The sequence below is a fragment of the Salarias fasciatus genome, chromosome 5 (assembly GCF_902148845.1).
Source record: "Salarias fasciatus chromosome 5, fSalaFa1.1, whole genome shotgun sequence".
Lineage (NCBI taxonomy): Eukaryota > Metazoa > Chordata > Actinopteri > Blenniiformes > Blenniidae > Salarias > Salarias fasciatus.
In genome coordinates this window covers 23,223,001-23,236,871 of record NC_043749.1, presented here as the reverse complement: position 1 = coordinate 23,236,871, position 13,871 = coordinate 23,223,001, and the positions used below count along the sequence as shown (strand labels likewise).

Sequence of the window (13,871 nt, the reverse complement as noted above, 5' to 3'; positions counted from 1 at the left end):
TTGGCTGCAGTTTGCCTTCCCTCCATAACCTGCACACCTCCAGGACCCTGAGGCCTGCAGGCAAGATGATGGCTGACCGATCCCACCCTGCTCACCAACTCGTTCAAACTCTCCCCTGCGGAAGGAGGTCCCGGTCCACCAGGAGACCAGAACCTCACGACACAGGAACACTTTCTTCCCCCTCTGCCACCACTCTCATGAAAAAGGCCTCAGTCCCCCACTGACACGTTTTTCCTCTTTTTGGTTGAGGCCTTTATTTTGAAAGGTTAACCGGAATCAGTATGATAATAGTACGGGAGCCGGGAAGCACCTCTCTCTCTCTCTCCCACTCCCTTCCTCTCTCTCTCTCTCTCTCTCTGCCTGGGTCTCTCTCCCTACCTCTCTCCCGTTTGTCGGACTTGTACTTCGCCGCTGTCAGTCACCGGTACCGGTCACAGTCGGTGTCAGTTTCCGGGCCCTTGTATGTCCGTGTGTGGCTGCTCCTTTCACGGGATGGAAGTGGACAAAATGGACGAGAACGACTGGAAGTACCACGGAGAGGGGAACAAGAGCCTGGTGGTCTCTCACGTCCAGGTGAGCCAGCGAGGCTAACAGCGAGCTAAGTTCTGCTAAACCTGCACCATCTGGTCATCTTTAAAAGTGGTTTTATCCGGTTTCTTTTCTGAGGATTTAAACTTCTCTCTGAATGTTTTGGTGATTGTTTTCTCCCACCGGAAGGTCAAATGTCAGAGTTTATTCACACTGTTAGCGGTTGTTTCTTCTTTTAGCTTAGCCGAGCTTCTAGCAGGCGGCTAGTCCTTCATACACCGTTCATCCCCATTAGAAATACTTTACTACTCATCAACACAGATTAAAATTTAAGAAGTGGATTCAGCTAGCTTTAGGATTTAGCTACTGCTGTGTTATTGTCGTGTCTATGAGGGGTTGAAGCTGAAAGTGTCAAACACTGATGTGGAGGTGGACTGAAGTTAGCCTGTGATTCACTGTTTCCGACTCAGCAGTTAAAGGGGAACGCCATGATAAAGCGGCGAGCTGGAACCCTGCCCGGACCATTCAGGGTCTAAAACCTACCTAGACCCCCCAACACTGGAGCATTAACGGCCTTACAAGACTGGGTTGGGGGTTATTTTTCCGCTCACAGACGACATGGCACCAAATCTTGAGCAGGTTATACCCTAATGACTCTTCAATCTTGATCTACATTAATACAAATCACAGAAAACAAACTCCAACAGCAGCTTCTGATTGGGAATTTAAAAAATGTAGAGGGAGAGTCTGCAGACAAAATGAACTCTTTGTCAGTTTACATTATTTTACGTTAAAATGAATCATCCTAGGACACCATCCTACTCTGAAGATGTGAAATACTTGAACATGGTTAAGAAAATATGGACTTTTTTATCTATCAAAACCAAAATGTTGTTCTTTGTATCAAAGTTCCTCCACATTTACAGGTAAACTGGGGGAGGAACCACTTTGCCAAATTCTTTCAGATCTGGACTGATTTAAAAAGTGTAGATGTGTGACTGTGCCTAATTTGGTAATTCTCTTAAAATACAAAAAAAGAAAGAAAAAACATTCTTTTGTCTATTATAGCAAATGTAGTCCTCAGAGGAAGCTCTAATATAAACATGTTCTACTTAAGATTTATAAACTTGACCTTGATTATTATTGGAAAATTAGAATAGATTGCTTATCATTGTCACTGTATTTTTTTTTTTTTTTTTTTTTTTTGTATATAAAATGCAGAAATTGGAGGTGCGGATTTCTTGTAGTCTTTACAAATTCTGCCGAGCCTTTTCTGAATCATCCCAGACCAGACAGATCAAAGTTGACCCGAAATGCTCCCTCCACTTGTTTCCCCTCTGCTGGGAGCAGGTTTGCTGCGGAGTGAGTGAAGACAGAACATCGAGTCTTGCACTTGCACACAGATTCTGCATCAACTGCTGATGGGAGTTTAAAGAGGCCTTGAAAGCTGGCAGATCTTCAGCATCTCTCGGATCATTCCATCTTCTCTTGTAATGTCACATGTGGACACAATGGCGCTGAGATCAGATCTCTGTGTTCCAGCACCTCCAGGACTTGTCGTCCTTCTTCATGCTAATTATAGCTCCCAATGAGACTGGCTGCATAAATATGGCCATCGTCCACTGCAGAATAACTGTCAAGACAATCTAATGAAGCGGATTGGTTTGTTTGGTGGATAAATTGATTAAGTAGCCAGTTTGGGGTTTATATGTGCGTGTGCGCACGCGCGCGCGTGTGGATCGGTTTCAACAGAAAGGGCTAAATTTAGCTCGGTTAATACAGTATTAGCCTAGAGAGCGAGGTTCAAATTGAAGGCATTTTAATTCATAAGAGTTTATTTGTATAAATTCAAACCGCTGAGCCTGGAGAGGTTGAAGATGGATATCTTCAATAAAGAAGTGGCATGAAATGAACCTGAGATGTTCCTTTTTTTAAAAAATTTGGGATTGTAAATGGGACAGATTGGACAACTCTGTAATGTTTCCTGCACTTGGATCCAAAGTGAAGGAGTGAATTTAATGTGAAGTTTTCCCCTCGCCTCACCTCAGAGGGTGACTACGAATCAGAGTCTAACTTCACCGCGGAGCTTCATTAGCCGCTCGCGGCTCTCGCTGATTCGACCATCCGGCAGCCTGCAGCTCAGCTGCGGCCACACAAACAGGACAACCCGGCCCCGACTGCTGCCCTGCACCAGGACCTGCTGGGGAGCCGGCTGAGAGGCTGGGCTGAGGGGGGGTTCAGTGATCCGGGTCCGGCGGTGCGTTCAGGGACACGTCCGTGACGCTGTGGAGAGTGTGGGAAAGCAGAGTGCAACCATTCAACAGCGCTAATCTCAGAGTGCTGCTTGCACATGTTCAATGGTGTTTTCTTCAGTCATGCCTTTTCACCACCGGACATTCAAAAAACAAGTTCTTCCAGGAACTTTTCATTTCTACCCACCAACAAGTGAAGTGTTCCATGTTAAAACGAAAACAGAGTTTATCTGAGTTAACCATGATCTGCAACAGATATCAGATCAGAATTTCAGGATAACCATGTGATGTTTTGAGTAGAAGATCATTTGTAAGAAACCGAAAGGTTATTAAATAAAAGTTATGCTGTAAAAATTTGATGTAACTTTTATCCATAAAATTATGAACTGGGGGTGGCTGGGAATGGAACTGGTGTGATAGTTTATGCTTCCTGGGATTGATAGGGTGTTAGACAGGGAAGACAGTCCTATTACCTTCTGCAACAGCTTAATTATTCAGTCTCCCATAATTACCTTTTGTTAAATCTTGAAACATCCATTGTAAATAGCAGCCACACCATGTCCCTTTCAATTTGGAAGGTATCCACCCTAATGATGACACATGTCATTTAGCAGATTTTGAGTGAGACAGCAGTCTGTCACACAGATCACACTCCCACTGTGTTGCTCTGAGAACTCTAATGAGGCTGGTATATTGTCACACTGAAAGTCTTTCTTAAGAACTATGTTTTTGCTGTATTTTCCAGTATTTGGCTGGACTAAAAAGACATATCTTACGTCCTATCAGGATATTCACAATTGAAGTTAATCTCTTGTCTCAGATTATGTTACTGTATAATGTCTACAGATTTCACAGGTTAACACTGATACCGGGAGTTTTATCAGCGCTGCATTGATAAACAATATCAGTCTTTTTTTTTAATTTTTTTTTTTACATCATCTTCAATGGGTGTTTTCAGTTTCTTTCAGGCTGTTCATCTAAGGATACATGATTTTACTGGAGGGAATCCTTTCCACTTTAAGATGCCACGCAATGGACATTTTATGAAAATGTAATTAAAGATAAATTCATCATGTGGTGTAACATTAAGGACTTGGTAACTTGTGCTGTGCAGATAAGATCAGAAAAATCAGCTGTAAAGCTGTTAATGATAAAGACAACAAATGTATTTTGATTCAGCAGTCTCTACAATCACAAAAGCAAACATAAAGTAAGATACTGTCAGAAGTAGTAGGAGCCGCGGCATACAGTTGCACAAGGCTGTATGCAGAGTTTTCATCACTCTGCTCTTACATAATCACTCATGTTTGGCAGGGGGGGGTTAAGCTCAGGCATTAATCGGAATACATAGGAGGAAATGTCAGGAAGCTTATGTTATTCATGTATGAATCATGCTGTGGATTTACATACACTTACACAATGAGTTTCTTATGCAGTTCAGATGGAACATTTCACTGTGTGATGTTTACATGTCAACAGGAATTCTGTTTCCACAATAAGTCGATCTGACGTGAACGCCTCCTTTCAGAGATCCACATTTCAGCAGTCCCCCGCCCCTGGTGGAGGAGAGACAGGTTGGCGAAATGGCAGCATGTAGTGAAGGTCAGGCTGGGAACAGAGGAAGTCTAACCGCGGACTCGCTGCTGATGGCATTTGCACCCATGTGGCCTGTGCCGTAACTTTTGTGACTGCCGGCTCGTCCCGATGAGACAGCTGTCCTTTAGCTGCAGCATCTGTTCCCAAAGTGTCAGCAAGATGTTTGAAATCATTAGTGGGGCTGGGAGACAGTTCCTGAAGATCGGCGTGTCGCTCGGTTTTTATGTGGACAGTCATGGAATTTTGTCAGCCCACTGTCAGGTACATGGAAGTGACTAATGCTCATGTGCTGACAGTGATTCATTGTTGTTCCTCTTTATGTTCTCACCGAGTCCCACCAGTCTGGACTTGCACATTGACGTATTTAGAGATTTACAAACCGGAGTTCGCTCTGATCTCCCACTCGAACGTCTTCCTCGACACACCCCAGTCTCGACAGAATGGACTTGGTGTTCCTGTCACACTGTGGGAAACGATCAGCAGGCGTTTCTCAAGCTGAAATATGCTTTGTGGGTTGTTCCTAAGCAACTGTGTCATTAGGTCTTTAAGCAAGTTTTATGCTCAGATTCTTTTTTTTTTTTTTTTTTTTTTCAGGAATCATCAGGTTTTTGAAACAACTCTGTTGTTGTGTTCACACACTTTGATGTGACACGTCTGCAATATAATGCCACACTGAATGATACTGATGAAGGTTCTTCTGGTTTAGGAGACCTGTCTGCCCAGCTGTGAGAGCAGCACTTTGAAACCACCCAGAGACTTCCTGGACAAGAACTGCTTTAGACATTTAAACTAACAGAAATTCTCTCTGCCGTTGCAGCTTTCCAGAGTTTTGCGCCTCCTCAAGTATCCAGCAGAGGACTCTGAAAACCCCCCACAGGTAATTTCAAGCCATCCCTGAAGCTCCACCCGAGGATCGCTCATGGTCATGTAAAATAAGACATTTTGAAAATAAGTTACATCTTGACCACAAGTGTCACGCACAATCAGCCCTGCTTCATCTTGATAAAATAGAACCATAATAACCTGTTTTCACAAGACCAGATAACTGATTAAAAATGACTAAAATCTCAACATGAAGCCAATTTTAACGTGAACTTCTGGTGGAAAGAACAGTGAAATGTCGCAAAAAAGCGTCGCTATTGCATTATGCATGAGGCTAGTTTGCGAGCAATAAAGTAGCTCGCTTTTATGGCAGCATCCGATATCTCAGTGTTGTGTCCGCTGGTCTTTGGCCGACCGGAATTGAGCTTCTTGTGGGCTGGTTTTGGCCCATGTGCCTTATGTTTGACACCCCTGATCGAGACGTATTCAGTCAGTGTTCAGTTGTTTGATTCATGTTTGATGACACTGTTTGCTGGAATCAACAACCTCATAGCTGCACATGATCCCACAGTCAGAGCAAACACAGATAAAGCCGCTGAACTAGTTTTAAGGTAAATAACTCGTCACAGTCCGTGGGAACGAAAACTTCCTGTTGATAACCGAGGGATGATATCTGTAGATGACGTCCAAGCTGTGGCTCCTGCCGGTTAGCAGGCCTCCTGTCCGATCTGTCCAAGGGCCCAGGCAGCAGCACAGGCCTCAATTTACATGGAGCTAAAGCCGCCGTCGTCGGCGCCGCAGTTGTTTTTACATCCTGGTGAGATTATAGGCTCCCTGGTCCATATGTAAACTAAAGCGTGGCCTGGCCTGAACTCGGTATTCAAATTCTGTGCTGCACGCCTGCTGCTCTCCCTTTGAAACTCCCTTCCAATTCCAGGTTTAAGAGAACATAGCGGCTACATTTTGAATTATTAATGGCTGATAGTATATTTGTAGAAACAGCAAGAAAAACATGCCATTATTCATAATTCATCAAAAACTCCAGGAAATCAGGCTCACATAGTTTAAATTCTTCAACTGAAAGATAAAAAGATTTTGGAGGAGTTTTTCTTGCTGTCCAGAGAAACTTTGAGGAAAAAAATGTTTAACCAGCTTATTGTTGTGGGGTTGGTTGGAATGTTTCTGGAGTAACAGTTTGCCCCGTATTGTTTGAAATTATGTTTCGATTTGTGTGAGGAGTAATAATTCAACACAGACCAGAACCAACAGGGTGAGGGAGCCGTCCTGCTCCACTGAAACTGCCGTAATTTCACTTCCACGCTGAGTCTGTCGCAGGAAAGTGCTTCAGGTGACCTCCAGAGTTTTAGTTCCACATGAACATGATGCATCTGGCCCCGGCCCTCAGGACCCAGCTCTGTGTGAGCGCCTGTCTGCATGTCAACAGACAACAATAGATCCGTTTGAATCTCTGGAAAAACACGAGGCCCGATCACGAAGCGAGTCAGACGGTGATCAGCTCTGGAGGCCGAGTCCTCTGTGACACCATTGTCTTCTGTGGCTTAGAAAGGTCAAGTCAAGTTGTGTGTGTCTGATTGTGTGTGTGTGTGTCCTCCAGACCGCAGAACAGGCCTTCAGGCAGATCCAGAACATCGTGGACTTCAGCTCCAACGTGATGAGCAACCTGTTGGGGGAAAAGTTTATCCACAGCGGGGTAAGACAAAGAAAGAACAAATGTCCCTTTATCTGAGTTTGATTCCATTAAAAAAAAAAAAAAAATTATCCTGCTTTACAGATTCAGCTGTAATACTATTCTAAGATGGTGTGAAATTTGATGCAGTTTTTATCTGAAACAGGAAGTCTTTGAAACAGTGAGTCACGGTGTTGAAGTCTGGAAGGTTTTAGGAATGTGTAAAACCACCTGGTGCCTAATTTTAGGTTATAAGAATCGATAAAGCACCGAATCCTTAAGCAGAAGTGGAATCATAAAAATCGTATAAGTTCCCATCCCTAGAAGGGAATCGTTCAAACGGAGCCATTCACACAGTAACTCTGACTCTGTGTCGCTTTCAGGAAGTGGTCAAACTGCCTCTGGAGTTTGTGAGACAACTATCAATCAAAATTCAGCATCAGAGACCAGGTAAGAGTCGAGTTTCACTGCAGCTGCAGCCAATTTAGCGGAACAAGGTGAGCAGACTGACTCCAGTCTGGGAAAAGCAGAAACGAATCAGAGTCCCACGATTCTGACACATTTACAGACTGTTACTAACAAATCCAACACTTTTGATGTGAAACACAAACTGCATGTCTCTCTGTGTGTGTGTGTGTGTGTGTGTGTGTGTGTCAGCCTGGAGATGTGATAAGGTCATGGACATCTACAGCGGCTGTGCTCTCTGTCTGCCCAACCTGACATCTCCAGCCCTCCACCAGCCAACACACACTCCCCCTCTCTGCATTGAAATCAAGGTACGCACACACACGTCTGTTTTCAGGCTAGAATAGGACATTGTTCCAGTAAGAGAGAAAATGTTCAGTAGTCATGAAGAAACGTGAAACTATGAACGTGTTTCGGTCTTTATTTGGGTTTCAGTGACGTTTCCTCTGTTGAGACCAGCTATACTTTGAGAAATACAAACCGGGATAAGAACATCGTCTGGCTGTCAGTGTGCGACATTCACTGGGTTTCTTTGTGTTTTCAGCCTAAATGTGGCTTCCTGCCGTCTCCCAAACACGTCAGCAAAGACATCAAGACCAAAGTGTGCCGCTTTTGCATGCACCAGCATTACAAGGTAAAAATGAAGTCACTGCGGTCCTGAAACGGTTCAGGATCAGTATTTTTAGTGTGAGCGACTCGGCTCCATCCCCCCAATTCTTCGTAAAAACGTTCCCTCACATCTTGTTTTAGTCTCTGTGCTTCTTTTTCAAAATGATGTTCTCTATATTGTATTGCTTCATTGAGAAAACCATCGGGTGAAAGCAGTCACAGCCAGACACAGTCCTGCTTCCGCCGGTGTCCAGAACAGCCGCTCAGCTCTCTGAGCCTCTCCATGTGTCGTTCTCCCTCCAGGTGGCCAACGGGAAGTGGAAGAGACGCAGCCTGTACTGTCCTCTGGACCTCTTCTCAGGGTCAGTTCGCTGCAGCAGACTGATGCTTTTACTCACCTGCTGTCACCACTTTTCAGTTCTCGAGACGTTTAACGCTTACAAACGTACCCAGATGTTACATCAATCATGTGTATGGTTTTCTTCAGTTTGATTTTTGGGTTGTGTAAGGTTGATTGGCCGGCTGTCTTCTTAGCCGGAGGAGACGTTTCTGTCCTGCGTGACAACCTTCTGCTCGTCACTGTCCTTCAGATGCAGCGAGTCGGGACGGTTGATGTTTATGTTAATGACAGATCGCGCCGGCGGAGCCAGATTGCAGGAATTAGCCGGTCTAGACTCCGCAGCTGTTTGCAGGACAACACCCACTCTGTGGTGTTAGTGTGACGGCCAAAATGGACCAGAAAAACAGATGTTTCTTTGTAGAAGTGCCTACGTTGACCGTTTTGTTGTTGATGCTATATATAGGCATTGAATAAAGAACGGTCCGTTAGCATTTCAGTTCATTTCACTGCAGTTTGTATTTACTGCATTAACACGGAGGTCGTCTCAGCTGCACCTGAACAGACGGCCGACAGATTTACAGCAGGGTCCCTGTTGTTGTGGCGCTCTACAGGAGTGTTTCTGTGTGGCGTCGTCAGTGAGATGTAAGTTCAGGCGGGTGGAGCGAACAAACCAAAAATTGGAAACTTCCTCTGAGCTGCAGCGATGTCGTCAGAAACAGACTTCATGAAGTTAATGATTTCACTCTGAACTAGATATGAAAGCTACTGTACTGATAAAGAGATTATGATCTTTCCATCTGATCGGCTGTTGGGTGATGGCTACACCACTGCCACCTGGTGGTCAAACGGAAGCATTATTTTTCAACTTCTGATGAAAGCAGCTGAATCCTTTGTGTGAATCGTACAAGATGTGCTGGATGTCTCTGAAGAGGATTACTGTCTGCCTTTTAATGCTGCTTTTTGAGCCATAATTTTACAGTTGGATATGAAACCAACTGAATTTGATGTTTGCAGTATGTTCACCCCAACAGGTTGAAACAGCGTCCTCATTTGTGACATTCTGTCAAGTTTGTATTGCTTTTTACTTATTTTAATCTTGAACCTGATGAGTCTTGGTGCTCTTTAAGCTGCAGCCTGCAGGGAGCTCCTTTAGCCTCCACTGCAGATTCAGCTTCTGATTAAAAGGGGGGGGAAACGAGCTCGACTGTCCTGCTGCTGAACACCGTGTTCTCCTGTGATCTGCAGGAACAGACAGAGGATGCACTTTGCAGTCAGACACCTGGTAGAAGAACCTCAGAACAACTTTAAGATATTTAAGGTGAGCTGAATCATAGGTCGTCTTGTTACTGTCTTAATAACTCTCTGCAAAGACCAACTCCCTGTGTGTGTGTGTGTCAGGGAGGTCAGTGTATTTACAGCAGTAAGGAAGGCAGCGACGACTCACCGGACCTCAACTGTCTGCTGCATCATCTCAGACCGTATTTCATGTACGGAAACAACCGGATCAACAGTCACATGACGAGCAAAGCCGTCCTCAGCGACTTCATCCAGGTAAATAAATCCACACAGACACAGGAGAGGGCGGAGCGGCACAGGAAATGGCGGTTTCTAATAATGTATCATTGATTAAAACTAATTCGCAGCTCGCGTGTAAAGCAAGTGACGGGCAGTGTTCTGAAGTCTGCTGGGATTTCAAAGAAAGTTGATTTACATTCTCTGTTCCCGCAGGTCCTGGTGAACGCCCTGCTGAGCGGTGGAGGAGGAGATGGAGGAGGGCTGACGGACAGACGAGGGGAAAGCCGCAGCTTTTGTGAAGCCAGCCTCTTCAACAAGGAGCGGATACGCCACGGTGAGGAACTCCTCGCTGCACCCGGCAGCGGGCCGTCAGACATTGAATGTTCACCACAACAGACCTGAACTTTATTTAGGATGATTGAATCTCCCATAAGAGAAGAAACAATCTGCAGGAACTGCTGCAGAAAGCCTGAAGCATCTTGCAGAATCGTGTGTATTTGAATGCTTGTGCTGCAGTGATGTAAATAATTAAAGACCTCCCAGCAGCTCCCCTCAGAAAAAAGTAGGAAACTCTCATTAGTTAATGTATTGTATAATCTAAATGCATCGTTTTTATTGAAACTGAATCCCCTGCTGGATCTGAAGTGACAGTAGTTGTTGTTCAGGCTCCAGGCTGCGTTGCTCCAGCCTGAGTTCTCAGAGTCTCGGCCTGGCTGTGTGACCTGGAGTGACCTGCAGGGTGAAAGCAGTCTCTCAGATCCGCTCACAGCCTTCTGCCTCTTTCATCCTCACAAAGCCTTTTCCTGTGCGGCGGCCTCCTTCACAAATGTTTGCACGTTGAAAGGAGCGCTTGTTTTTCTCAGCACAAACATTTGTCTCGTTACATCCGGCTGTGACTGTAAACGTGCAGAACGGAGACCCGAAGGTGCAAGTTTGTGCTTTTGGTTCCATGCTTATGATTGACAGAGGTGCTTCATAGCAGCAATAACATCCTAATGTTAAATCTAAGAGCTGCAGCTAAATGTGTTTAATCATGGTTCTGTTCTGAATGTCTCTGCAGGATCTCAGGGTTTACCGAGCGACAGCGTCTTGTTCAGGATCCTTCAGACTCAGATGTTGGACACGTTGGACATTGAAGGACTGTTTCCTCTGTACCGCAGAGTGGAGCAGCACCTGCAGGACTTCCCTAAGGAGCGGTAAGGCTGGAGAGCGGAGACGATTAAAGCTGCCAGCGAGGTTCGGTCTGTAAAGTCGCTGTCCCCCTGCGGCAGGTCTCGTCTCCAGATCGACGGCCCGTATAACGAGGCCTTCCTGGAGAAGCTGCAGAAATGCTCCTCGGAGGACGACGGCTCTGTGGAATACGCTGCGGCCAAGGTCAAACAGACAGAAATCGATTTGACATCTACAAAATAAAAAGATCGAACACGCAGACTGAAGTGTTGTGTGACGCCTTTGAAACGGTTGGTGTCCAACATATTGCGTTCTCTGACTGCAGGTCCATCAATACCGCGTTGCCATGACAGCCAAGGACTGCTCCATCATGGTGGCCCTGGTGCCCAGCGCCGAGGAAGAGGACGATGATGAAGGGTGAGGATCTTCTTCCACATTAACAGCCTGTTTGTTAAACACTGCTGGGCATTTTTCATCTTTACTGCCCTTGTTTCGGACAGAATTCTGTGTGCATAAAAACTTATGATCACGGTTTTATTCTTGGAATCAAACACTGTAAAGTATAAAAGCACAACGAATGTTTAAAGCATCCAGCAGGTGGCGCCGTCAGCCGGCCTCACTCTCTCCCTCCTCCTGTCTGCAGCCAGCGGCGGCTCAGGGACTTCAGACCTCCCGCCTTCTCCTGCTCCGTCTCCATCTTGGATTTGGACCCCAAGCCGTTCGAGAGCATCCCCCGCCAGCTGCGCCTGGACCAGAAGATCGTCTCCTGCTACCTGCGGACCGGCGGCGCCTTGCCCAAGGGCTCCCTGCCGCCGCTGCCCGGCATCTTCTCGGCTGCGGAGAGAGAGGAGTGCACGCTGCTGTTCCACCCGATGTGAGCGGCGGCTCGACGGCGGCTCTGATCAGAGACTTCACTGCAGCACTTTCCTCTTCTCGTCGGCAGGAATCCTCTCAGACCGCTGCTCTGCAGGAGTTCACCAGCTCCAAGCTCCACATCTTTCTGTTACCGCTTCAGGCCGCCGCTGTTGCTGCGGATCATCTGTATTTATTGTGAAACTCACAGGGAGCCTCGTGGTGGCGCCGTTCTCCCGGTCGGCCGTATGATGTCATTACCGTAAAGTGTCCTGAGGCGTCACCGTGGCAACATGAGCTCCAGTTACTGTACCTAAAGAGGCTCGGGGAGGACGCTGGCTGGGGGGGGGGGGGGGGGCGCGCCGAGGCTGAGAGCCTCGTCCTGTTTCCTGCTGCTAACTCACATCAAGTGGCTGTTCTGCAAGGTCAAAGGTCAAAAGTGTGCGAAGGATCAGTTCACCCAGAAATTTATCGCGAGAGTAACATGTAATCAGGATATTTAAAGAAAGGTTGTTTTCATGAAATGTCTCTCATGCTTCGTTCACCAAAAACATCCCATCATCAGCGGATTGCCTGGACCTTTAATTTGAAAAGCCAGTGAGCGTCCTGGATGCAGCTGGGTGAACTGATCCTCTCACGACACATTTCGGGGTCTTGCTGTCAAAACTGCGTCCAGGCTCCTCCGTTCTGTCGGAAAGTCGTATTCCGGTGGTAAACTAACGGTCTGATTAACCCGGAGAGGCGTCGCTCTGTCAAAATACAGCTAAACGTCTTCATGTCTGAACGTCGGACCAGCCTCTTGCTCGTAACGTAACATCGAACTCATGACCAGCAGTCCTAAACAAAAACAGTTCATATCCTAAAACCCCCATTTATCAGCTGGAAAAGGTTTTAATATAAAAACAGACTAATTCCCGACGAGGAGTCACCGTTGGTTAATTTAAGCTGTTTGATTAGAATTAACGTGTTGCGGCTTCGCTTTGATTTCCGGTCTTTGCTCTTCGTTGTCTCATATCTCATGGAAGCTGTGACGCCGCCTCACCTGAGCAGTGTCTAACTCAGCGGAGCAAAGGCTGCTGGGTAACACCGGACAGGCAGAGCTTCAGGCTGGGTTTGTGCCATAAGTGGCTTGTTGTCTGTGGCGTGTTTGTGCCTAAATGCTGTGGCAGGATTGGAGGATGGAGGCCATCACTTTGTTACAGGCCGAACACAAAGACGGACTCTTGACCTCTGACCCGTCCGTCTTTGTGTTCAGCCGTCAGACGAGTTCGAGCTGCCGGGACGCAGCTGTGAGCTCCGAGTCCCTCCGACCCCGGACGACCCCGAACCGAAGCTCCTCGGGGTCGTCTGAGGTCGGAGAAACGATGCGTTCAGGGACGCTGGGAGGTTTCACCGTCCGGGCACAACGCAGTTCCCGTCCAGGTCGAACCCGCAGCGCCGCCGCACGCTTCACATAAAACTGGTAACACTTGACTTTTAGTTCCTGTTTCCGGCGCCCGCTCTCCACCCTCCAATCAGACGTCAGGAAACTTCCCGCACTACGGGAGTCGGATAACCCACGCTCCTTCTCACTGGTCGGCCAATCAGACGTTTCTGTCCAAACACTACAAGTGTGACGAACATCAACGGCTGGAGGGCGGACGGCCGCAAGCGGAACCAACCACTGATCATTCTGTTGAAACAAGACGCAGCAGGCAGCGCGGCCCGGCGGGGCAGCAAAGGCTCATGGGAGTCCCAGAGGCACCACCACTCTCAGAACAGGAACTTTTAATTCACCAATAACACTAAAACCATTTGATACAGATTCTATCAGGTCGTTTCACAGGAGTCAGACTCGTTGAAATGAGGAATCATCATGATGTTTATCAGATCAATCTTTACAGGACAATCTGCACAGATAAAAAAAAAAAAAACCCACATTGCATTTTATCAACTTATATTTGAAAGAATTAGAAAGTTGTCCAAATACATGTTTCCTGATCAGAATCTGTTCACGATCCCGTCAGGAAGTCTCACTGCGGTTCAGTCCAGATGA

At 46.5% G+C, this 13,871-nt stretch overlaps 1 protein-coding gene across 1 annotated transcript; it reads left to right on the top strand.

Annotated features, from left to right (window-relative positions):
* Nucleotides 1-368: 368 nt before the first annotated feature.
* ippk (inositol 1,3,4,5,6-pentakisphosphate 2-kinase) lies at nt 369-13,792 on the top strand. Its single transcript, XM_030090939.1, has 14 exons — nt 369-573; nt 5,194-5,253; nt 6,814-6,909; nt 7,269-7,335; nt 7,543-7,661; nt 7,895-7,984; nt 8,263-8,321; nt 9,545-9,617; nt 9,698-9,850; nt 10,028-10,148; nt 10,875-11,010; nt 11,086-11,188; nt 11,310-11,401; nt 11,628-13,792. Exons 1-14 carry the CDS (start codon nt 463-465, stop codon nt 11,860-11,862), a joined length of 1,515 nt encoding a protein of 504 aa, XP_029946799.1. The 5' UTR covers nt 369-462; the 3' UTR covers nt 11,863-13,792.
* The last annotated feature ends 79 nt before the right edge of the window (nt 13,793-13,871 follow it).

Coding starts and splice junctions, on each gene's coding strand:
- ippk (XM_030090939.1), top strand. CDS start 463: ATGTCCGTGTGTGGCTGCTCCTTTCACGGGATGGAAGTGGACAAAATG. Junction 574..5,193: donor TGGTGGTCTCTCACGTCCAG/GTGAGCCAGCGA, acceptor CTGCCGTTGCAG/CTTTCCAGAGTTTTGCGCCT. Junction 7,662..7,894: donor CTCTCTGCATTGAAATCAAG/GTACGCACACAC, acceptor TTGTGTTTTCAG/CCTAAATGTGGCTTCCTGCC.